General features: G+C 37.5%; 1 protein-coding gene across 1 annotated transcript in view; it reads right to left on the bottom strand.

Annotated features, from left to right (window-relative positions):
• The window catches only part of OXCT1 (3-oxoacid CoA-transferase 1), a 142,747-nt gene that overhangs the window by 46,068 nt on the left and 69,443 nt on the right, over positions 1–27,236 (bottom strand). Inside the window, exons 9-13 of the mRNA XM_032626760.1 lie at positions 26,405–26,519; positions 23,548–23,642; positions 21,730–21,778; positions 16,100–16,172; positions 15,407–15,482 (exon numbers count right to left, since the gene is read on the bottom strand). Coding sequence (XP_032482651.1) covers positions 15,407–15,482; positions 16,100–16,172; positions 21,730–21,778; positions 23,548–23,642; positions 26,405–26,519 — 408 coding nt within the window. The remainder of the gene's footprint in view (positions 1–15,406; positions 15,483–16,099; positions 16,173–21,729; positions 21,779–23,547; positions 23,643–26,404; positions 26,520–27,236) is intronic.

The raw sequence follows: 27,236 nt of genomic DNA, 5'->3' as shown, positions 1-27,236 counted from the left end.
ATTAGAAATTGGTACTTATACAGCTAAATTTGGATAATCTGAAAAAATATATGGAATATCTTATTCTCTGCTAATTCTCAATAAATAATTATTACAAGTATTCCAATGAGCTACTAAACGATAAAATGGGCAATGTTAATTTTATTGCATACAATAAAGTTCAAAAACTCTATCTGCCTTTTACTTAAGAAAATTCCACTATACTGACTAAGAAGGGAAAAGAAAGGAGAAAGAAAGCTTAAATGTAAAATGCTAGTGATTTTGCCTGGCATTCTATTTAGACACTGAAGGTCTGGGAAGAGGATAAGATGGGAAACTGATATTCATTCAGTCTCAATCCCATATGCCTCTAGTAATGTGAATTTACCAAGATAACTCTAGGGTTTAAAGATACATGTTGTCATATCATATGACCTCCTCCAAATAAAAGCCAGCTGATCTATCTGGTTCTTAACAATAACCATGATCTAATTTAGCACTGGTCCTGAGGGTCTTACCAATACACATCCCACCGCTAATATGATCAGATAATGGAAGTCCTTTAACATTGCCCTGGTGGCGCAGTGGTTGAGAGTACATTTGCCGATGCAGGGGACCTGGGTTTGTGCCCCAGTCCGGGAGGATCCCACATGCCGCGGAGCGGCTGGGCCCATGAGCCATGGCCACTGAGCCTGCGCGTCCGGAGCCTGTGCTCCGCAACGGGAGAGGCCACAGCAGTGAGAGGCCCGCGTATCGCAAAAAAAAAAAAAACAAACCCAAAAAACATTGCCACATCATATGCATTACACTGGTAAGGAATGCAAGGAAGCCAGAAGGGTCAATGCACAGTATCTGCAAATAATAAAAGCATTTTTGGCTCTCAATTTTTTTCTGAGTCTAATTTTAATTATATTCCACAAGCTTTGACATAAAGTTTTATTTTCATTTATTTCCAGGTAATTTATAATTTCAATTTTGATTTCTTTTTGATTTAATGCCCTACAGGAAAAGAATATGTAACAGATTTTATGGGTTTCCCAACCTTTAACAAAGAAGTAAAACACACTCTTAAGTGTAATTTGAATAATGTGATTTTTCACCTTAGAGTTTTTTTTTAATTTTTAAAAATAAATTTATTTTATTTTACTTATTTATTTTTGGCTGCTTTGGGTCTTTGTTGCTGCACGTGGGCTTTCTCTAGTTGTGGCGAGCGGGGGCTACTCTTTATTTCGGTGCGTGGGCTTCTCAGTGCAGTGGCTTCTCTTGTGGAGCACGGGCTCTAGGCACGTGGGCTTCAGTAGTTGTGGCACACAGGCTCCGTAGTTGTGGCTTGCAGGCTCTAGAGCGCAGGCTCCGTAGTTGTGGAGCACGGGCTTAGCTGATCTGCGGCATGTGGGATCTTCCCGGACCAGGGCTAGAACCAATGTCCCCTGCATTGGCAGGCGGATTCTTAACCACTGTGCCATCCGGTAAGTCCCTTAGAGTTGTTTTAGAAGCTAACCCTCAGTACAACTTTCTGTATTTCAAAACCTTTGGATCACCAAAGACTCAATTATTTAATGTTAGAAGCTTGAACTGGGTATGAAAATTTTGAAATTTTACCACCTCTCAGCTATTAATTTTTCTAAGCATTCAAATGTCCCACTATATATCAGAGCATCTTCAGAAATATATAAATCTACAGCTTGAACGTTAAAACAAAATTTTATAGTTGGGTTCCCTAAGGATTTACTGAGTCCAAGACTTTGATTTAATAGATTATACTTGCACTGTCCAATAAAGTAGACCAGCCACATGTAGCTATATAAATTTTAATTAAGTAAAATTAAAAAGTCAGTTATTCAGTCATACTAGCCATATTTCAAGTGCTCAAAAGCCACATGTTGCTAGTGCTACCATATTGTACAAAGTATATACAGAACATTTCCTTCATCACAGCAAGATTTTTGGCCCACACTGGATTAGACCAAAGGAGAGAAAGTAATTTGTTTAGGATCACAATTTGTTAGTAGCAAAGCTAAAACTAGAATTCAGATCGTTTAAATTCTACTCTTATTTGCTTTCTACTAAAACACACACTGTCCCTAAGAACTAATGAATAAAGGATTTGACCACAACAAGCAATAAGTCGAATTTAATATAAAATTACCCTATTTCCATGTAAAGTTTAGAAAAATGAATCATGTACTTGGCCATGAAGAAAACCTAATTAATTCCAAAAATACAAAGAATAACTCCCTCAAACCTTTGAAGAACAACAAAAAATTCTCCTAAAAAATTATTGAATCAAAAATGAAATCAAAAGCTGAAATTAAAAGCTACCTAGAAATTAATGAAAATACAAACTTTACAGCAAAATTTATGGTATACAATTAAAATTATACTACAAAAATAGAAAGCCTTAAGAGGTTTTATCATTAAAAGAGAAAGATTGAAAATTAAGTAAGCACTCAATTTATAAATCTAGAAACTAGTATAAAATAAAACAGAAGTTAAATAATGAAAAGGATAAAATTAACAAATATATATATTTCTTTTTTTTTTTTTTTTTTTGCGGTACGCGGGCCTCTCACTGCTGCGGCCTCTCCCGCTGCGGAGCACAGGCCCCTGACACGCAGGCCCAGCGGCCATGGCTCACGGGCCCAGCCACTCCGCGGCATGTGGGATCCTCCCGGACCGGGGCACGAACCCGCGTCCCCCGCATCGGCAGGCGGACTCTCAACCACTGCGCCACCAGGGAAGCCCTATATATATTTCTTAAAGTAAACTTAATTAAAAAATGATTAATAAGACAGGTTTCTTCTAAGCCCAATTAAAAGAGAAGAGAGAAAATGAACATCTACAGAATTAGGAATAAAAAGTAGATATGTTTTTGAAGATATTAAAGAAATTATATAAAAATATTACATGTTATTTTGGACCAATAAATTTGAAAATCCAAAAGAAATGAATGCTTTCTAGTAAAATACATATTAACAAAATTGCCACAAGAAATATCACAAAATTTGAGGTGACCAATAAGCAAAAAATTTTCTTACAGATTATTAAAAACTGATGATCTGTATTAAAAGAGTAACAGTGATTCAACGTCTATCAATTTTTAAAATGACATTAACAAATTAAAGGTAAAGAACTGTGTGATTAAATCAACAGATTAAAAAACACATTGGATAAAATTCAACAGCCATTAAGTTTAAGAACTATAAGCAAAAGGAAACTTCTAGATCAAAAACAATACAAACAGCAAGAATAATATTAAAAGTTAAAATTCTAAATGAATTCTCATCAAAATCAAGAAAGTCCTCAATCACTACCACTCACTCATATTGGTTCTGGATATTATGTTAAGTAAAGAAAATAAACTAAGTGGCATGCATCTTAGAAAAGAAAAATTATTATTATTTTCAGATAAAAAAATTGTGTAGAATAAGAGAATTCTAAAAGAATTATGATAGCAAATAAGAGAATTTAATAAAATAGATACAAGCTAAGTATACAATAACCAATAGTTTACCTTTATATTAGCAATGACCACTTAGAAATTGAAATGGAATATCCAGCTCAAAATATTGACAAACACTTGAAAATAATTAGGAATAAATATAATGCAGGAGATAAAGGAAGACCTAAATAATGACTAAGTATACCATATTCCTTGGACAAGGAGACTTCACTATTGTAAACCTATCAGTTCTTCCTAAATCAGCATATTTAATGTTTAGTCCACAAGGTTTCACACAGTACCATCTCTCACCATTTTATCATATTCACTCCAGAAATAAGATTCTTCATAAAGAGGAGAACTGTATCAGGTTTGCTCACTGCTCTACCCACAGTGCCTAATACAAAAGGAGGGGTGGGGACCTAATAAATTTTGTTAAATAAAACCTATCCCATTCATCCAATTTTAAAAATAAAAAGCTGAGGTCTAGAAGGTTAAGTGCCTTCATAGAGACCCAGAGTTGCTTCTAAGTGTACTTGGAGAAAAATGGAAGGTTTTTTAATATGGGATTTTATATTTCAAAAGCAAACTCTTCCTCATATAGCATCCCTGTAAGACTATGAGACGGGAGTGATGAGTTCCAGTATTGGCTTAGCTACTAACTAGTTTTGTGACCTGAGTCAAGCCACTTCATTTCTTTGAATTCAGGTTCTCCATCAGTAAAAGGAGGGTGCTGTATGGGTAGATGACATTAAGGAACTGTAACCTAAATTCCTTAGCCCAGCGGCCACGGCTCACGGGCCCAGCCGCTCTGTGGCATGTGCGATCCTCCCGGACCGGGGCACGAACCCGTGTCCCCTGCATCGGCAGGCGGACTCTCAACCACTGCGCCACCAGAGAAGCCCCTCAATTCCTTACTGTTAATGGAATAACACAATTGTGGTTTATAAAAGGAATCTTTATCTTTCAGAGATAATGTAAAATATCTATTGATAGGATGGTATGATGCATGGAATTTGCCTTAAAATAATCTGGGGAGGGGGAAAGTGACTAGGAGTATACATGAAACACGACTGGCCATGAATGGATAACTGCCTAAGCTGGACATATGCATTTTACTCTTCTATCTTTGTACATATTTGACATAAAACATTTTTTGACTATAAAAGTGCTGATCAAAAACTGTCCCTAAACCAAAGGAGTAAAGTAAGAAATAAAGCTTTCACCAACTGGAAATGCTCAATTCAGTCACTTAATAACATTTACTCTTCAAGATTCATTACCCTTGGGCTTCCCCGGTAGCACAGTGGTTAAGAATCCACCTGCCAATGCAGGGGACACGGGTTCGAGCCCTGGTCCGGGAAGATCCCACATGCCGCGGAGCAACTAAGCCCATGCGCCACAACTACTGAGCCTGCGCTCTAGAGGCCAAGAGCCACAACTACTGAGCCCACGTGCCACAACTACTGAAACTGCGTGCCTAGAGCCTGTGCTCCACAACAAGAGAAGCCACCACAATGAGAAGCCTGTGCACCACAACGAAGAGTAGCCCCCACTCGACGCAACTAGAGAAAGCCCGCGTGCACAGCAACGAGGACCCAACACAGCCAAAAATTAATTAATTAATTTAATTTTTTAGAAAAAGAAAAAATTCCTTTAAAAAATGCATTTAAAAAAAATTCATTAGCCTTTAGCTGCAGGGTCACATTTTTTTCAGCCCTTTGGCTTCGTTCCCTGCTAAGTCATATCAGAAGCACCATTATTTATGAAATTACTAGTAATGGTTTTCTAAGGAGACCTCATCTATCATTTTTAATGTTTCCTCCCCTTCTATTAAGTGGGCTCTTTAATGAGAGGGGCTCATACAAATACATACTGCTGCAGTCATACAAATACATCATTAGCCAAAGAGATAATTGAAAATATCATTGTTCATTCTCTCTATAAATAGAAGGAGAAAGGAGAGAGAGAGAGAGGAGACTGATTTTAATAAAAAGGACCAAACTCACATTTCATGCATACAAGTCTGCCTTCCAATACCAGAGGAGGTGGAGAGCATGATCAAGTTCTTACAGAGCCGCTAGGAAGCCAAGTAGCATCATGGCCTGGAACTAATCAGATGTCTAGCTCACCTATGTTTCAGTGTCTGGCTTAAAAACATCTGAGTTCCAGTGAACAAAGTTCTTAGAACTAAGCAGCTGTTCACAAATGCATCATATGCAACCCCAAGGAGGAAAATATTTCCTTTCGTTCAGAGCAAAAAACAAACCCAGACAACAATCAAAAGACAAAATCTCTTTAAGATCACTGAAAATTGAGATATTCCAAAAAGAAAAATCTATTTCATATTCTCACGTCCCTTTGGTGGGGACCTAGGCTGAGTGACCTGACTTGCTAATGAATTTGCTAGCGTTCCTTCCTGATCTTAATTTTAATCTTTTCTTTTAACCTCTATTTAGGATTCCCCTTTTCATTGATTCCCATATTTCTATAGTTATGTCTCAACGTTTCCCATTTAAGAAATACTGAAAGCTAAAATTATAAAAATCCTAGTAGAGGACATGAACTCTTTCAAAGAACTCTTCAACTGATAGACTATAAAAAACAAAATGGGTAGATAATGGATAAAATACTTCATACATGAGATTAATGTTAATTACATGTGATTAGGCAGTGGAGACTTTAGAATTCGAGTGAGGGCTTAAAAAGGTAAGATGCGGAAGAAAGAAAATGCAAATGGTCAACCCACTGCCTTCCAAAGCCTGAAGCTTGTACTAGTATTACACGTACAGCATGTATCCTTCCAACTGCAACAGCCTCTACCCCACACAGTGAAACAATACTTTATCAAGTTTATAGAAATGTTATAAATATATTTATTTTTCAGGTAGTTTTGCCTCCATCACAAAAGGCATTAATTAAATACATCCCAAAAAAACCTTGCAGCAGAATGCAAAGTACATAAAAGCAGGATACTGTGATTAAATCCCCATTTCATAATTTGCTACATAGGTAAACTTGAATAGTTAACTCTCCTGGCTTGAATCGCTTCATCTATAATAACAGGGATTGTTATATTTAACTCAGAGTTATAAGGATTAAGTGACAATAAATATCCAAATAGTACCTGGCTAATGGCATGTGCTTAATTAAGAGCTCTTAGCTCCCTTCTCGTAAAAATATTAGATTTATAATTTAGCTGTGGCTTTTAAACCCTAATCACAACTTTTAATCATCAACAGGACCCTCCAAGTAAGAGGAATTTTCCTTATAAAATTAATAATATGTTAGTCAGTAAGTACTCTTAGTCTGAAAAATATTGGATGTGAATAATAAAACTAAGGAGTAGTTTTCAACATAATGTTTTCCAGACAGTCACAGATTAAAGTATTTTTGGATAGCCAAATATAGTTTCCAAGTAAAGAACAACAATAAACAGCTTATATTCCTAACAATACCCTAAATTCATAAATTTCACTAATACTAGGTTGTCTTTTTTAAAAATGTATGCTCATTTATTAAACTGCAGTACAAAAATAAATCATTCTTTGCTCTCACAAATTCTGCAAGCATTAAATGGGTCTCTAACTGGCACAGGAGGTAAAGGTCTCTCCATTGGCTCAGTGCAGTTTTTATTCACTGGAAGAAGGAGTAGAGCTTGGCTAGGTTCTTCCATGGTCCTCTATTCCATCCAGGGCAACTGGGAACAGAATAAGCTGGGGGGAATCGCCCTGATGTACAGGAACCATAGATAGAAGATACCCCAGCATATACGGAGGCTTAGCTGAATATGAGCTTACAAGGGAAAAGTAATAACGGCAGCAAGGAAACAGCAGACCCACAAGCCAAAGCGGCAGTAACTGAATGTTAGATTGGGACTTTTTTGGTCCTGCCTTTGACTGATGTTCAAATGTGACCACTATGAAATACCAGCATGTGAGACATGTTCAGAAACAGAATTTTCAGAGAAAATGGTCAAAAACAAGTTCTAAGATTTTGGGGTCCACTGACAAGATCAAGGAGCAGAGTATGGGCCATAGCAGAGGATTCTGTATAAAAGAAAAGTGGGCTGTGATCCTACCCTCTCCGTTCCAGCAACCAAAAAGAGGGGTTAACTGCATGCCTACCCCTAAATCGACATCTCACAGAGCCTGGATGACAACGGGAGAGCATTCTACCCTCCGGAGAAGAGCCAGGATGCAACTAGGGAATGGCGTGTCTGACTTCTACCTTAGAAAGCAGAAGTAATCATTCTGGGGAAATACCTACACTACTACTGCAGGCGGGACAAGAAATGTGTGGATGCTTCCCAGATGTGGGCCATGTGGGAGAGGGCCAGCATGAAGATGCTTTAATATTTTCTCAACAAGATGCTCTGGAAGGAAGAGAGGATCTTATCAGTGAGAATCTATGTCCCTTAAACATCTGAAAGGACCAGAGAGCACGGAGACAGCTTGTAACATTACCAGTCACCAGCCATGTAAGAACTTTCCTGCCCTACTTCCTCACTTCCCATTCTCCTGAATTTTGACCTTGTGGTGCCAAACTGAGTTGGTGGAGGAGTGAGTGGAGAGAAAAAGCAAAAGAACACCAAGCAACCTTCCCCAAATGTAGGCAGTCTGTGCTGCCTATAGCTGGGAAACAGTAGTGAAAGGAGATGCATTGCTTTTGAATTCAAATTGAAGCAATGTTCACTAGTTTGGACTGGATCCTTTAATTCTACACTCAAGACTGAGTTTGTGAATTAAAGTGACCCACTGACAGTTTGTTATCTGAGAATGAGCTCATGCAGAGGGAAAGCTTCCCTAACTGAATGAAGTTAAAGGCACCACAGGAGATAAAAAATGTTGTGTTTTGATTTCATCCCACATGTAGAACTTGTTCAATATATCGGAAACAAAACACACACACACACACACACACACACACACACACACACACACACACACACACATGTTTGCTTGTTACAGCTGGTCTCTTAAGACACATTCCCTAACAGAGAATAGTCACCATAAATGCTGCTTTTGAAAATGATCAAAGATAGGGACTTCCTGCTGGCCCAGTGGTTAAGAATCTGCCCTCCAATGCAGACGATGCGGGTTCAACCCCTGGTCAGGGAACTAGATCCCACATGCCATGGGGCAACTAGGCCCGCGCGCCACAGCTAGAGAGAAGCCCACAAGAAAGAGCCCACACGCTGCAACAAAGACCCAGCGTAGCCAAAAAAAAAAGACCAAAGACAGCAGTACTGGAAACAATATTTAATAAGAGATAATGCTAAAAAGCCAAAAGGAAGACCTTCAGAACAAAAGAGAAGAGGATTCAGTGCCCCTCCAGAAGAATAAGGCACTGCCTGCTCTTTAAATAGTCCCAGATGGCAGTTTTTAAAGAAATGCAAAATAACAGACTAGAATAACAGAATAGAAAAAAAGCAGATACCAGTGTTGGTGATAGAGTGGAAACAGTGTGAGTGCAAATGGGATAATTTTTTTGACAGCAACTCAATATGTATCAAAAACCTTAAAAAATTGATATTCTCCTACTAGGGATTTTTACTAGAAAAATCATCCAAGAAATAGGAATCTAAGTTCAAAAATATTATTAGTAGTATGAAACAATTACAAAATCAGACAAAACAAAGGAAAAAGCATCTTTCAGACATTAGATAACAGGCAGTACAGGACTGTGATCTCTGAGAAAAGGGAAGCCAGTGAGGTGGGCCTACAGTTACCCCAGGCTAATGTCTAGAGTTTACAGGCTGCAGTGCAGGGAAGGGAATCCAGGAGAAATCCAGCTGTCTCATTTGTGCTCAGAGAGCCCAGCTAGAATATGACTTCAGATCTCAAAATAGCAGAGAGGTGGCTGCTATACAGAGAGAGAGCTCAGAAGATTTGCAAAAGGTTAACTCAAGTTGCTGGTGGAGTACTGATGTGTGTATATTACAAGAAAAAATTACCCAAGGCCTGGTGAAGAACCACTAGGAAGTATTAGGCAAAAAATGTCCAGAACTCACACAGGCCTGGGAATAATTCACGTTCCTCCTAACCAGAGGGAAATACCATGGGGCATCAGGTAGAATCCTCAGAAAGAAATTGCATTAGTAGTGGGGCTAATTAGACTGAAAGTAAAGGCTGCTCTCTACTGACCTCAAAAAGCTTAAAAGCAAATATTGAAAGAATCAATCTAAGTGACAGCTATAAGACTTGCACCACAAGAAACATCAAAGGATGTCCTTCAAGTGGAACGAAAATAACATCAGATGGCAATCTGAACTGATGTAAAGGATAAGTGACGGAAAGGGCAAATATATTGGGAAAATAGATAAAATATACAATTTATATATATAAATTATATTTTTAAAATATGCAATATTTTTCTCATTTTTCAATCTCTTTAAAAGAGAGTTGACTGTTTTGAGCAAAAATAATAAAGTATCGCAGGTTTGTAATACATGCAGAATAAAACATATGACTAAATATTAATAGCAAATAGGATAAGAGCATAGAATATAAGTTTACAGTTGTATGGTTCTTTTATTATAGGTAAAGTGATATAACTTGAAGTAGACTGTGATAAATAAAAGATGTGTATTGTAAAACTTGGAAGAACCACTAAAAAAAATATATGTAAGAAAATAAGTCAGGACTTCCCTGGTGGTCCAGTGGTTAAGAATCTGTCTTCCAATGCAGGGGACATGGGTTCGATCCCTGGTCGGGGAACTAAGATCCCACATGCTGTGGGGCAATTAAGCCCACTTGCTCTAGAGAGATATAATTTTAAAAAGAGGTCAAATTGTTAAAAGAACATAACTATCTTAAGTACTACTACTACAACTAGTTGTACTACTGCAACTAGTAATGGAGCTCTAAAATATATGAAGTAAAAAGTGATACAACTGAAAAAGAGAAATATACAAATGCACAATTATAGCTGAAGATGTCAATGCTCTTCTCTCAATAACTAATAGAAAGACACAGAAGACTTGAACAACACCATCTACCTACTTGACCTAATTGACAGTTATAGAACACTCTAGCCAACAAGAGCAGAATACACATTCTTTTCAAGTGCAGATGGAAAAGTCACAAAGATAGACTATATTCTAGGCTGTAAATACATCTCAAATTTAAAAGGATGGAAACCATATAAAGTATGTCCTCTGACTTCAAGAGAATTAAACTAGAAATTAGCACAAAGTTTTGTGGAAAATCACCAAATATTTGGAAATTAAATAACATACTTTTAAATAATCAGTAGGTCATGGAAAAAAATCACAAGGGAGATAAGAAAATATTCTGAAGAAAATGACAATGAAACAAACAAAATAAAAATTTGTAGAATGTCACTAATACAGTGCTTAGAGAGAAATTTATAGCATGGCCCTTAATACATGCCTAATAAATATTTGCTGAATGAGCTAACTTAATCCCCAGATCAAGCATATGAGTTAAATATTCTCATTTTACAAATGAGTATACTAAGGTGAAATAATTTGCCACACCATCAGAAAGTAACAGAACACTATTTAAGCACAGGTATATCTAATTCCAAGTTCTGTACACTTTCTACTACATTACATTGATAGAGAAAGAACACTACTGAATAACTGTAAAAGCATCATACCATCACAAACATATTGTCCACCTATCCTTTTTCCTTACCCATGGTTTGTGGTTACCGGAGTGTTGGGACCAAATCGACAAGACACCAATATGTTAAAATCATATCTGTATCTGTATGTTTATATCTTTTTCTATACCATAATCTTTATATTTCTATATCTGTATCTACAGATTTAATATTTGGAGTACAACTGACAGATCTAAATCACTAGATTAAATCTTGAACACAACCCCCGGCCCCAGCTGTACAAGTAGGAAGACTAGAGAGAGAGTTAGCTTATTTAAAACAGACATCATAGATAGAAGACCAAATTAACTTTATGTACTCATACATGTAAGCATACATGAATATGACATTGATTTGGATTTAATCTTCTAAATGCACAAAGAAATGAAAAATATTAGGGAAAAACAAACACCTAAACATTCTATTTTCCTTTGCCCCAAGAATCTCTCATCTCAATTCTCCCCACGTAGAAGGAGGAGGCCCTTGGCTGCCATGTTGCTCATATACAGCAACATTGCCCAGCAGGCGGCTGTTGCATGTTTTTAAAAAACAGCTCCCATAGCTGATCATACCCATCAACTTCCCTTCACAAGTCAATCATTTATGACAGCTGTTTCCCAAAAATAAGCATTAGGAAAGCCAGAGCAGCTCTGAATGGAGAGTCAACGGATTGCACATCTTACCACATTTCCATAGCTTGCCTGGGGTTTTACCATCATCACAATAATCACGGAACTCGAAGAAGCCAACTACTGTTTCGTCACATTTTCTCTCTTTGGATGCTCGGGGCAGAATTTTCAAAACTCTGTGAAAATGGGACCCATGCTGCATACTAAGAAGCTATTAAAGGATAAGACAAATAGCATCCACACCATTTGCCTGCCTTAAAAGCTTAATGTTTATTATAATCTGACATGGTAATAATTCATGGGGATGCCATGATGCAGAGAAACTCAAGGCTTTACAACCATTGAAAGATTATTAAACTCAGTAAAAAGATAAAAGTAAGTGAAAAATGATACAATAAAACTGAACTTTTCAGCTCCTTGACTGCCAGACCCTGCAATAAAAATATATCTGAATTTTATAAATCAACATAAATCTTTGGGGCAAATAGACATAGATCACTCACTGAAACCATATAAGGAGGCTAGGCTGTATCTTATCCATAACGAGTAAGAACAAGAAATGTGTCTTCAGATTTGGTACTTGAATATGAACTTTGGATACACAGGCTGTACTAGTTACTGTACAATATAGTCTTGCTTATGCCAGTGTATTTTAAGGCAAATACTCCCTCTTTAAAGTTAAGCAATAGCGCACTGAAGAAGATAAAAATAATAGCCACTATTTATGGAGTGCTTGGAGTCTTCACTTTTCATTTTCTTCTCATTTAATCCTAACAAAAACAGGTACTAAAGATTGTGTAATTTGTAAGCAGTAGAGCTGAAATTCAAATCAGATCTCTTCCAAACTAGAGCTCATAGTCTTGACTCTTAAGCTATCCTGTATCCAAAGGAATCAAAATATATACTGTGTGTCACATATAAAGAATCCACGAAGTGATTATCAGTTACTAAAAGAACAAAAATGCTCATTCAGAAATGACACTACCAACTTCCATGACCAAAAGAGTGGAACCAGACACAAGAACACTTTTTATGCTTAATTCTTCTCCATGTCCCTTCAGAACTCCAGAGTTCCCTATCGCTGCCCCACTAGATCCAGTCCTTTGGAAACTCATGAGCTCCAAATTGTATTAAGAAATTTATAAAGTAATTAACAGTGATGTTTTAATCATTCACAGGAATCTCCATAGGATATGTAAAATTGTGATACATGTTGGAAAATCTTTCCTACAAATGACAAATACATAATGCATACTCTCACTATGACAGCTTCCAGCCTCACTGTGTGCTAAACCATAATAAAAACAAATCATATACTAACTTGTTAAAGATGCCCAAGTTCCCCAAAAGCAAAAATGTGTTGGACATGTTTCTGCTCCACACCTAGAACCACTGTGAAATTTGATTTCAAAACTCACTAATAGCTCAGAGAAATAGACTCTATTTAAAATTCTGTTGTTTCTGTTCATGGTAACCAATCCTATTCCCTTCTCTGTCAGGCATCTCCAACTTCTCCTTCTTAATTTAGCAAATAATAACAACCTGTTTATCTAGCATATGCTGTGGGTCAAGCTCCATGATACATACTCTGTATGCATTATATCATTTATTCCTTTATATAGTCCTATAAATTAGATACTATTATATCATTCCCATTTTACAGATGAGGAAAAATGGCAACTGCCTCAAGTTACACTGCTAGTAAGTGACAAAAATTGGATTTCAACCCAGGTCTGTCTCACTACAGGATCTTTGCTCTGAACTGCTAACCTGTGAAAGCCAGACGAGACCCCTGAAATTATCTATTCTCAAATCTTCATTTTATAAATGAGGATTTTTAACCCAAAGAGCTTAAGTGACATGTTCAAGGTTACACTTTGATTACTGGTAGAGTCAGGGCTAAAACCCAGGGCTTGCTTTTCTATGCTCCTTCTACTACCTCCTATAGCCTTTTTCTAAAATTTGAAAAAAGAAATGCATTCTTTCTACACAAATAAACATTCCTATAAAGTTATCAATCTGACTTACTATACAATGCTCAGGAGACCCTCTCTGATTTCTTTGAAGCCTCCAAAAGCTGCTAACTCTTATCCCTATGGCTGATTTAGGATGATGAACATTTTTTTGTTTTTTGCAGTACACGGGCCTCTCACCGTTGTGGCCTCTCCCATTGCGGAGCACGGCTCCAGACGCGCAGGCTCAGCAGCCATGGCTCACGGGCCCAGCCGCTCCGCGGCATGTGGGATCTTCCCAGACCAGGGCTCGAACCCGTGTCCCCTGCATTGGCAGGCAGATTCTTAACCACTGTACCACCAGGGAAGTCCCTGATGATCATTCTTTAATACACACAAACTCGGTTCTCAAACTTGGTTACGTATTGTAATCACCTAGGATTGATTTTAAAATGCCCAATTCCCAGGCTATATCTCAGATTAATTAAATTGGGATCATTAAGGGGGGGCACCGAGGTATCACCATTTTTTAAAATTCCCAGGTGCTTCCAATATGCAACCACGTTTGAGAACCAGGTTATAATAAAAATTGAAATTTTAAAATAATGTTTTGGGAGATCATAGATCAAAAAAGCTAAACTAACACAATCTCTAACATTGTTATAAACTATATTAATCCACCTTCCTCAAAAAATGAGTAGAGAAAAATCTAAGAAATTTCAAAAAACAAAAAACTCTCATCATAGAACATCAGCCTCAGTTACTTAAATTCCTTGTAGCTGATAATTCAGAGAAACACGCAGAAATCCTTAAACACACACATTAAAAGAGTAACCTGAGGGCTCCCCCCCCACCCCCCCCCCCCGCCCGGTGGCGCAGTGGTTGAGAGTCCGCCTGCCGACGCAGGGGACGCGGGTTCGTGCCCAGGTCCAGTAAGATCCCACATGCCACAGAGCGGCTAGGCCTGTGAGCCATGGCCGCTGAGCCTGCGCATCCGGAGCCTGTGCTCCGCAACGGGAGAGTTCACAACAGTGAGAGGCCCGCGTACCGCAAAAAAAAAAAAAGAGTAACCTGAGCTACCAGCCAAAATGAGCTCATAATCATAGACACACACTCATTGTTGTTTCCATACACACATCAGGAAGCACCAATCAGGAATGTAAAGAACCGCACTCATAAATCAACTGATTACAGTCCTTTTTCCAAAGCTAATTCCAAGAGGCTTCCTCCTTGATCTAAGTCATTAGTAAATGAAAACTGTTTGCATTTCACAAGCATGTTTAAACATCACAGGTTTTGTATTCCATAATAGAAGAAAATGTGATTGATTACTCATGGGGTCACATGACTAATCGAGAGGATTTTAATCACTGTGAATAAGAAAATAATAGAATTAACATAAAATTAATGAACTTAATTGTACTTTCTAGTTATAAAAACTGAGTTATAATAAATATTTATATTTCTTACTTTTATCAGAGTATAATTAACCCATTCTTTTTTACCTTCCTCAGTTTTCTATTCCTCCATGGAAAATTATGCTTTGACCCTGATCTTACCTATTTTTAGGCCCAACTACATAGTAAACTGGCAAGGCTAAATATTTTCAGTATTTCCTTTATTAGAATTTGATTGAAATAAGAAATACATATCAAAATATTTATTTTTGTAACAATTATATTTGCACTCAAAGCAATTTGACAAGATTTTTCTTAATACTTCAAGAATAACTATTCTGACCCAGGCATAATTCAGAAGAAAACATGTCTACTTACTGGTATCATCCAGTTAGCCAGGTCACCATATTTGGAAACCTGCATGGCTCCTAGCATTGTTAGATTGACATGTCCCCTGAGAAAGATAAAGAAGAAATATAAAGCAAACTTCACAAGCTTTATGTCCCTTTTGCTTGAGATTGCCAGCAATGAAAATAAATAATTCTAACCTCCCCCCCACCAAAGTACATTTGCTCTCCTCTACTCAACACCTGATTTCCAAATAGATTGGCTCAAGCTAATGTAGAAAAATAACCATTAAGAGTTCTTTTTAAAAAATTATAGCCTATACTGTCTCCAAAAACAAATTAAAAACAGGTGTACACAGTGAGTTTGTTTCCTTCAGTGAGGGAGAATATGGCTAGATTTGAAAGCAAACACTAGCTAGAAAATGAAAACACAGTTTGTAGAAAATGTTAGGATCCTCAGAAAGAGCCTTAAAAGTGTTTACTTCAGTTTAGTTGGCACAGATATATATTCCATTTTGAGGGTTCCTTTGATAATAGCGGGCTGGAAGTTCCAACTGCCAACATTCAATGTGAATAATTTCACATCTTGGTGCAGCCAAACAAGCCCATGATCATTTTCTGGCTGGGAGAGGTGTCTATGTTTCAGAGTCTTGCTAACAGACTCAGGGAATGACTCAGCTCATTAAATGTCATGTGAAACATGAGGGGCTCCGTTATTACATACCCTCTAATCATCGCAAATGATTCATCGCTGGAGAAATAAGAGGCTCCTGGAAGAACAGTAACTGTTTCCTTGCCTACACACACACACACAAACACACACACACGGGAGAAAAAGAGGAAAGAAAAGGCTATTAGATTTCTAAGAGTGGAAATCATGGTGGAGACAGAGGTCTATACCTTCTCTGTTTCCTACAGAACTAAGGGTCCCTTAACCAAAATGTGGCAGCAACAGGGTTATGGGAGACACAGTGGGAACTGTTCACCTATGAAGAAGAGCATTTTGTCACTAACATTGTTCAGATTTGCCCTTGCATGGTGATAATAAAAAGCAGCCCAACTTTTAATTTTATTATTGTTTTGAAATTCTCTACAGACAATGCACCTCTCTACTGCCTATTATTACATAACCATCCCCGCCTCCCACCAGACTCAGTCCCTTCACAAGCCCGTTAAATGCTAATAGGAGTGAGGAGGAACGGAGTTGCTGGGATGCACCCGTCAAAACCCATGCTACTGTAAGTCACTAGAGCAAAGATATTGTGGAACAGACATGAAGGAATACAACTTGAAGGGAGTGACACAGGAGATGCTCCTCAGATATTTCTTAAAATTCAGTAAATAACCTAGAAAGAAAGGTCCCACCGAATTCCTTAACATCACTGGGACTGAATCTCTTCTTCCATCTCTCTCTCTCTCTCTCTCTCTGCTTCATTTTTCTTCCCTTGCTCCTATGTTTCTATTAAAACCAAAGAAGGTCCTCTTAGAAGGACCTCTCACAAAACTTACATCTCATAATAAAAGTCCAGAACTAGAAAAGTTCTTCAAGGTCATCCAGTCCCCACACAACCTATAATATCACCTGACTCAAACTTGAGCTGCTTTTTTCTTGTGACCTGTCTGTGCAGGAGCTTTAGGTGCCTAGGAGAAGCTTCTGGTCTCAGTAGAAAAGTGCTCACATGCCACTTTGCCAAAGGTAAGTCAACTGTCTGATAATACCTCATGCCATGGTCCCAGTGTGATAGGGCAGACAAAAAGAAGGGGAAGAAAAGTGATTCCAAGATTAGAACGGAGAGAAGCTCTTGGACACAACAGGACCAGACCGATCTGATCGTGCTCAGCTGTGCAACAACAGCTATAACCTCAACTTCTCAAGTCTTCCCTGAGAGCTGACTTCTCCACCAGTATCCCGCTCCATTTGAGCTCAACTGTAAAGCAAGGGTAAGACTATTTACATCATGCTGAATTATTTATTGGCCAAAAAAGTTTCATTCTAAACAAAGGAAACATTTTCACATCTTTTAAAGGACCACAAAGCTGAAAAGCTTTGGAAAATACTTTCTGGTGCGGTTAGTAGGGGCTGGCTTTTGGACAGCACATAATATTTGAAGAATTAAATGAAATGGTGCATGTGAAGTCTTTAACTCTAGTACCTGGCATAGAGAAAGGACTCTGTAAACATTACTTTTGTTATTGTCATTGTTATTATTCCTCACTGCAAACCTGCTTGTGGAAAAGACAGTGCCATCACCCCTTTAGGGATAAATGCTACAGGGGCAAGCAATTCACTTTTATGGTGGGGTTATACACCAGCCCGTGAATTCCAGGTTTCGGGACAAGTGTAATACAACTAAACCTTATCCTAACACAACTTTCACGTCCAGCAAATACAGTTCCTCACCAATCCTGTGAGGTGGAGAGGCAAGGAAGAACTTGCAGGCTGAAAATGCAGAGAAACAAAAAATTCTCAATTATTTGTTCTCTATGTGATAAATCACAATGACTTCCAAAAGGCCGTCTCAACCAGCTGGTAGTACATAGAAGGCATTATTTACCACTTTATAGGAAACTTTGAGATCAATGCAGAGAGCTTCAGCTCTCCCCATGTGATTTATGATGGATGGCTTTATTAAAGAGCCCAGAAAATAATTCTTATGAAACAAAGTTATTCTCAGGCCCCTGCTAACACATTCTGGCATCTTATAAATACATTCTTTGGAAGCAAAGTTAATTTTCATTATTTTTAATATCCAAAATCTAAACAAAAAAAGGTATCCTAAAGTTGAATCCATGCTTTTCAAATGCAACGTCCAAATTTAGTCAAGAAACAATTATAATCAATAACACAATCAATATCTTAAAGAAAAGGGTCTTTCTTATTTGATTTTTCCTAATTGATTTCTGTCTCCTCCAAATTTGCTCTGTGTATGTCTATATCCTCTAATGATATTCAGGCAATAGAGTTATTCAATTTCATAGTTTTGAGTCCTTTGGCTCCTGATATAACATGTCATTCACTCAATATCAAGTAAATGTCTACTCTGTGCCTTGAACAATGTTACACACAAAATGCAGATGCCCTAAACAAATGGTTCTCAAACTTTAACACCCATCAGAATCACACGGAGGGCTTACAAAAATGCAGACTGCTGAGCTCAACTCCCTAGAGTCTGAGAATTTCCATCGCTAACGAGTCCCCAGTGATGGGGATGCTAATGCTGTGGCTCTGGGGACCACTTTGAGAACCACTGCCCCAAGAAAAGGGAACATAATACCCAGCAAGAGAGATGAATACACACAAATAATTAAAAGGCAAAATATGGTATGCTTATGAGACACTAGATGTGTTGTGGGTTTGAAGGAGGAGCACTTCTGAGCCACAGAAGGATCTGGAGAGGACAAATGAACTGGGATTTCAAGGATAGGTATAATGCATTTCAATAGGACATTACCAATAAAGAGACGGGGATAAAAAAGGAAGGGATAGAACAAAACAAAAAATGAAAGGCACAGCAAGAGCAGTCACAGAGGAAGGAAAGCACGAGTTATGGTCAGAAAAGATCCAGCAGTTCAGTATGGGTGGACTCAGAAGACCTTGTAGGGCGTAGAGAAAGATAAATTTGAAAAGGTCAGTCACAACCATTAGATAGATCTTGAATGCCACACTATTTGAACTTTAATGTTCAGGCCTGTGATTCTTCAGATGTGGCACACAGACCTCTAGAGCAGGCACTATTGATGCTGGGAGCTGGATAAATGTTCTGGTTATTGTAGGATATTTAACAGCATCCCTGGCCTCTACCCACTAAATGTCAGTAACACTGGCAATCAAAAATGTCTCCAGACATTGTCAAATGTCCCCAGGGGAGAGGAATCACCCCTCTTTCCCACGGAAAACCACTGCTCTAGAGGTACATGGCAGGAACCACAGATATTCAAAAGCTGTGAGATTAACACGGTGGTTCTTTCTAAGTAGTTTTAATCAAAAGGAAGTCATTTAAAACATTATTTTGATATTAAAGAAAGTAATATTAAGAAATAGGAAAGAATGCAAAATGCACGTTAATATGAAAGCTAACGTGAGATTTATTAGAAATTTCACAATTCCATTGGGATACTGCAAATCTTCCTGGGACCTTGGAAATGTTCTAAGCACTGCCTTATGCACCTCTGTAAAACTCAGGTTATCAGTGGATATAGCTCAAAGTGCAGAAAAGGCCAGGGGGCCAGAACCAGGAGACCCTGTGTTAGTCCAGTCCCTAGCAACGTGATCTTGAGAACATCATGTCACTTTTCTGGGCTTGATTTCCCAATCTGTACAACAAGTTTTCACTTGAGGTTCAAATGATTTAATATATTTGAAAAAAGTATGCTGTAAACTATGTAGTACTATACAAGTGGTCATTCATTGTTATATAACCATATGAAATTATTATTTAGAAAAAGGGATCCTTAGAAATAGCTGTATTATTATTTTAAAATTTTAATACACTGATTATGCCCAGAAACATAACTCTTTATATTCCTTCCAAGGGATTTCTAGAGAAATCATTTCAAATTAACACAAACAATGGGCTGATCTTCCTAGTAATTTCCAAACTTGGGGAATTGCGGAACCACCAATTTATATTCTGGGTTCTCAAGTTCAAAGTATTTCCTCCCTAACTTAGTTCCAAAGTCAAAAGCATCACAAATTCCAAACAGGACTTTGATGAAAATGATAGGATATTATTAAACTATTCTGCAGCCTGGCTTCCCCAAAGCAATGAATTCTTGTTTTACAAAGTAGTTTAAGATTATACGTGATATCTCAGAAGTTGACATCTAAAACTGGTGGCTTCATCAGGATAGAGCTAAAGCTCAATGGAATCAGAAATGCCTGCTGTCCAATGATGTCACTGAAAAGATTAACTACTTTTCCAAAGAAAGTGGGTTTTATGAGCTCAAGCCTGATATTTGGAAAATGGAGTTATTCATTTTGCAAATAACTCACTAACATTAATTAATTAAACCAAGCAGCAAATATTTTCACAGATCAACGAGCTATTGCTAAAGGGTACAGTACAATTAAATTACAGCCTTGGTTAAATGTCATTGCTTTACCACAGTGGGCCTTTCAGAGTTGAGTTGTGTTAACTAACTCAACTATTCAACCAGAAGCTGTTTTACTTTCAAAAATCCTAAGCATCAAACATCAATTCTACTTGGCAGCTGGCCTTTATGTTCAGCTCTTACTTTTCTTCTGAAATTTACACACACTGTTTTTGAACATGAAGCAACAATAATACTTTTGCGGGGGTAGAGTGAACAGGAGTAGAGGAACAGTAAAGAAAAACATGCTAGAATATAAAAATTAGCTTCTTATGGACAGCCCCATTCTAAGGATAATCTTTAGCCCTAACATGGTGGCAGTGCTGCCTCAAGCATGGGCAAAAGGTCTGACCTGTTTTTCCTCCTCTAGGCTGCTGCTACATGTGACTCTATGTCCCAGTCAAATAAAAGGCTAATAATAAAAGGCAAAGCATATGAATGCAGGAATAAAGGAGAAGACAGGCTAGAGTCCCCAGTACAAAGAAACTGTATTTATTACTTACATCACTGGGTTGCACTGAGTGGCAGAGTACATCCTTAAGCACCCTTGAACCTTTGAAGGATGCTCTCCTAACTCTGATGTCGACTAGAGGACAGTAATTATTAACCACAACAAAAACCTCAGTGCACCAGATCTTGATTTTGGCCACTATGGATCCACTCCCCACCTTCTCAGCATGAGAAAGCAGACCTATTTCAACCTGGGATTGGCCAATGGGAGGCACAAGCAGAAGACCCAGCAGAAAAGACCTCCATTCTCACCTTCACCCAGGTTTCTGCAAGATGGTCGTGTTCCTCTACAAAGACCCTGCTTCCTGTTAGGTGGCCCTCTCCCACAGCTGCCCCTTAAGGCCTAGGAGTGATAAGAACTCCCTGTGGTGCTTCAGCATCCTTTCTGGTTTCCCTTAATCTTGTCTGCACCCTTGTAAACTGTCCCTTCCTTTAATTCTCCTCGTTACCCCACCTGAGAGTGCTCTCAGGACGCTGAATGATTGACCCACCAAAGCTCCTACCGTTATATGTAGCCCCTCCTGCAATTTCTCCTTTATCTTACTCTGCCCTAAATAGGGGAGACCTCTGACAGGCAATCCGGACCAAGAGGGCACTAGGAAGACTTCTCTCTCGCTTCCTCCATGAAAAATACAGTGGCATACTCTCTAGGAAAAGACAAAGAAACAAGCCCAACTCTTTGCTATTACTTGGCAGAGAACTAAATCAATAGCAAAGGAGAAGGCTGGAAAAACATGTAATGAGTGAGTTTACCTGCATTGATTAGATCTGCATCAACTTCATTTTCTAATGGGTAAGGACCCTGTCAAATAAAGCACATGTTCAATTAGGAAAAGAAGTTTCTCACTGAATCACACACTAAAACTGAAATATAAGTAACTTTGCTTAAAACCCTAGGAAATCATCAAAAGACTTGAGGTGAACCTTTTCAAAATAATCCCAGTGTTTTCGTGGCTCTGTTTCCCACGTTGATTTGTCTTTTCTATGCTAAAAACTGTGCTTGGGTAAGTGAAAAATATTTTCTAAAAACTACCAAAGTCTGAAAGAAATGTTAAGCTGTTGGAAACACAGGTCAATAAAAAAGTAATTATTTAGTACCTACTATGCAGCCGATGTTATTCAGAACTCTTCCTGGTAGTATATCAATGAATACAAACTAAATGGCTGCCTTATTTGGCTAGAAGGGTCTGGAGAAGCAGTTTCAGCTTTTTGGTATGTAGCACCTAAAGGCTCGGATGTGGAGTTCTAACCTTATCTCTCAGTCCATCTAAGTTTTGATACCTTTATTTTCTTTTTGCCTGGTCATTCTCACTAAGTTTTTGATTTTTAATTTTCTATGTATTCTTATAAACCATCTCTAATTACTTGGAGTAGTTTCATAACATAACATTTATTAAACGAAAAGGGAGGAAATGGAAAAAGGGAAAAGAAAAGGTCTAAATTAGAGCCAAGAATGAGGAAATATTGGCTGCGAAATTTTAACATACTTTCAAAATAAGGGACCAAAAATTTATTCTTTGAATAAATTGAAATGGCAACTAATGTTTTAGACCTATGTAAATTTTTCTTTAAACAGTGACCATGGGTAATTCATATTGACTTATTTCCCTTGTCTTCAAAATGAGGGAATTGGTCACTCTAGATAATCTTTAAGGTACCTTAAAAATTTAAGTCTTTGCAATATGAATCTGCTTTTATCCAGACTCACATAATTTTTGTTTCTGAAAGTGATCACAATTATTGCCTCAATCAGTATCAACTACACTCTCATGACCATTATTTATATTTTAAATACTAGATATACATATTCCATATGTACAATTTGCACTGCATTAACAGTTAAGAGCTACTGAAAAACAATAAAAGATTAGGAATATTATAAATTGTCAGTCTATAAGTAATCTCTGCCATAATTAATAAGTAAATAAAAAATGTTACCCAGGAAGCTTAAGTATTTCTTAATTTTATTATAATATTGAATAAAGAGAATGGCCAAATTCTATGAGAATATTGAGCCCATCTGGAAGGTTAATCTTGAGGAAGGGAAAATTCTACCCTTTTGAACAACGTGGCCTCAAAACGGGTATTACATGAGGAGAAGTTCTTGAATCAATCAACTGTCAAAAAATGTCCTGTCCTAAAGTAGAAATGTTACTCTTCAGTTTCTCATGCTGAGACTTACTGATTTTTATTTAATGTAGAATTGTTAATGACCTTCATTATCTTGTTCAATCACACAAAGGTTAAAAGTAACTACCTAAATATGATGGTGTGAGATCTCTGAAGCAGATGCAATAGGGGAGATGGAAGCTGATACAGGGACAAAGGAGGAGCAGTCGGAAAGCTCATAGTCAGGAAACCACCATCTACTCCAAAAGACACAACACGACGTGCTCACAAGTACCACCATTTTATGGGAAAAGTTAACTATTTTATTATGAGGATAAAAAGAAAGAAAAACAAGATTGGGAACTTTAAGGTAACAACTCTCAGTTATAAGAAGATTTCACTATATAAAATATCTCATTCTCCATCAAGATTGAATAAATAAAACTTTAATTTCTATCTTACCAAACCCAGGACTCCATTTTCACTTTGCAGATGGACAGTGATGCTGGGGCTGATAAAGTTGCTGGCCAGAAGCGGTATTCCTATGCCCAAATTAGCTGGGAAAAAAGAGGTTAAGGTCCAGCATATAAAAGATAGATTATGTCATAAATCTTCTACATGAATAAATCTGAACATAGGCCTTCTTTAAAGGTACTTACTCTGAATGTAATCACTGAATACATTCTCCCACCACCCTCTAGGTATTATTTTGTAATTTTTTCAAAAAGAAAATCTCTTAATCACAGCCTTCCCCATAAAGGTATCAAAGCAGTGGCTTCAGAAAACTAGCCAAGAGGTCATTTTTATTGTAAGACATAGTTAGCAAATTTGGACTGTATTATGATTTATTATGACTGATGTCTGATATAACATGGCCTGACCTTTGTTTAAAAGCATTTTTCACTATTCAAAACTGCAACTGAAAATAAAGATGATTAAAATATTCTAAAACGGGCTACCATTTTTGAATTTTAAAAAAAGTTTTATGACAACACCAAAATGTCTGCCTAAATTGTAGATTCCTTTGGATCACTGTGATAACATCCACTGGTAACTGAACCTTCCTTAAGACATAAACAGGATGGTGGGGATGTTTAAGCTTCAGTGAACACATTTGAGACCATATAAAAACAAAAGCTGTGTTACAGCATCAAAGAGCTAACTGGTTGGGATTAGCAAACTATTATATATAGAATGGATAAACAACAAGGTCCTACCATATAGCACAGGGAACTATATTCAATATCCTGTGACAAACAATAATGAAAAAGAATCTATGTATGCATAACTGAGTCACTTTGCTGTACAGCAGAAGTTAAACACAACATTGTAAATCAACTACACTTCAATAAAATTTTTTCTTCAAGAAGAGCTAACTGAGGGTATTAAATCTTCTTCCTTAGGTGATCAAAGTTCTGACTTGTATGCAGTGGTGTGGATTCGACCTTGCCTCTCAATACAAGCAGGCTGACCAGATCAGAAATACTAACACTGTCTGTGGGAATTCCCTGGTGGTTCAGTGGTTAGGACTTGGCACTTTCACTGCTGTGGGCCTCGGTTTGATCCCTGGTTGGGGAACTAAGATCCTGTAAGCTGTGCACTTTGGCCAAAAAAAAAAACAAACAAAAACTGACACTGTCTGGAATTGCTGTCCACTACCACTGCAAACCACAGACTTTGACAGAATTAGTGCAAAGAATGATGGCACTCTGATGAGATTCTAATAACAGTGAGTGCTTTGTGAATGAAGTCCAGAAAAGATAAAGTTTGTATATGCTGCCATATTATAGACTACAAAGGCCAGCAGGACAACTCAATGTGTCAGGTCACCTCTTGTGAATACAGTAAGTCTATGAAGCTATGATGATAGCTTCTTGGTTCACCTCTTACCAAATCACAATCTAGTGTAGACTTATTTGTACTTCATTTCTCACAGTGATGCATGGAACACACTGAGGTATTAATTCCATTATAATTATAAGCAGGCATTTTCAGGTAAGGGCAACCCAAATTACAAGTTTTATACCCCCCCTTTTTCATCATATGCTATAATTTTCTCAGTTCTTTAGTATTTTTTAGTAAGTCAAATACCAGGGAGAAAAAAGCCTATGTAATTTGGGTTGAAGAAGAGTAGGTGCTATGGAAAGGACCATTTATATGAACTGACTTGCAAATATTTTTCATAGGCAATACAATGACAGTGAATAAAGGATACCTAGAATCCATTATATCTAAAAATCAGCGTTATCATAGAGTCAGTGTTAAAATATCAATGGTAAACCAACTGACTGGACGTAAGAAGAAAACCCAGAGACTAGCTTTCACCTGTTCAGTTCACTTGGTTGACTCCGTATCTTGCTGATACTGGCGGTGGAAGAGGAAGCACTATTATGCTCTCTTCCCCTATGTGAATTCCCACCATAACCCAATGTATAAACTGAAAGATAAAGAAAAATGAAGTGGTGGAGGTAAAAAGAAAGTAAAAAAACCGTTCTCCTGTCAGTATCAGTCTGAAAGAAGATTTTTATGGACTAGGGGAAGCTCAGAGAATGGAGACACATGTCATGTTTCTACTACTTCCTGTCCCAGGCCTTTAAGTATGGCTTTACTGGATTCACCATTCAACAAATATTTATCTTTGAATTTATACGTATTATTTGTATTATATAGTTCAACAGTGGATGTCTTGAAAATCAACAAAATGGTGAATAGACTCACTGTTATTTAAACACATTCAAAATCCAAACACTAATTGCATTAAACCATCTTCACCTACCTCTTTTTTGACAAAGTATTCAATATCTACAGCAGAATTTGAATCATTCATTGAATACCCTTACAAAACATCAGACATAAAAGGGTACATTCACAGAATCTTTGTCAGGGGAAACAAGAGGTTGTTAAGAAGTTGGATCTTACGTTTCAATGAGTATGTAAATGTCAGAACACAGAGAAAGTAAATAGCACTGGTTATAAGCAGTACTTCTGAGATTTGAAACCCTCACCTTGGGTAATCTCTTCTCCCAATTACCCTTAGCCATATGCCAAATTATACTGAAATTCCTCATATATTAGAGAACAGCTAAGGAAATTTTCAGTCACCATTTTGTTTCAAGAAGGCAAAAGGATTATAATTCTAATTTCATTTATCTTGATACCTTTAGGTTATATGCCACATCTGTAAAAATTGATCAATTGCTTTAGAAGTTACAATGGACTAGAAAGGAATCACTATGCAGGAGGCCTAGTAACCTGATGAATATGTAAAAAGTGAGGGCTACGTCTTTGCCCAGCCCAGGGGGCAAGGAATAAAGGATACCATACATGCCATCCTCAAATTCAAGAGCTGCCCGCTTGATGATACGTTCCCTTACATTATCTCCAGGTTTACCAGATGTGGTTTTTACATCTTCCTCTTTCCGGATTGATAAACGCTTTAAAATAAACAGAAATAAATTATTCATGGTTGAGGTATACTTTGTATTTTAACACTAATGAAATACAAAACTCTCTCCCATTACTACTATAAGGCAAATCTGCAATATAATGTAGAGAATTTTTAAATTTAAAAAGAATACTATGGATAAAATTTGATGACAGAAATAATTCTTTAAAATGTAAGTGAAAAGACTTCCCTGGTGGTCCAGTGGCTAAGACTCTGCGCTTCCAGTGCTGGGGGCCCGGGTGCAATCCCTGGTCAGGGAACTAGATCCCACATGCTGCAACTAAGACCCAGTGCAGCCAAATAAGTAAATTTAAAAAATAAATAAAACAAACAGATTAATTAAATAAAAAGTAAGTGAAAGAGGTCAGATGTTTGAAGAGGAAGATATAATTGTTCTGTCTCCTTGAAGCAAATAATTCCTCTGTTACTGTCACACTGAGTGCCACTACTGTTACTCTAAGACTCCGGCAATTGAACTCTCCTCAGGTGCTCTGGGATGGAGCCAGAATAAAGAAAAGGAAATAGACCTTGGGACTTTATGTTTGCAGGGCTGTGAGAATGTGTTTACCAGGTATTGCTGCTGCCAACTGACTATTTCCACATGCAGAATCTAGACTGGTTTTGCTACAACTGAATCATAGAAATATCCAGAAACCAGCCAGAAAACTATTTCCGTTACTAAATCTCCTGATACAGACTCTGGTTT

This window comes from Phocoena sinus, chromosome 3 (genome assembly GCF_008692025.1).
Source record: "Phocoena sinus isolate mPhoSin1 chromosome 3, mPhoSin1.pri, whole genome shotgun sequence".
NCBI classification, from domain to species: Eukaryota; Metazoa; Chordata; class Mammalia; order Artiodactyla; family Phocoenidae; genus Phocoena; species Phocoena sinus.
Note: the sequence above shows the minus strand (reverse complement) of the source record. Positions and strands in the feature narration are given on the sequence as shown.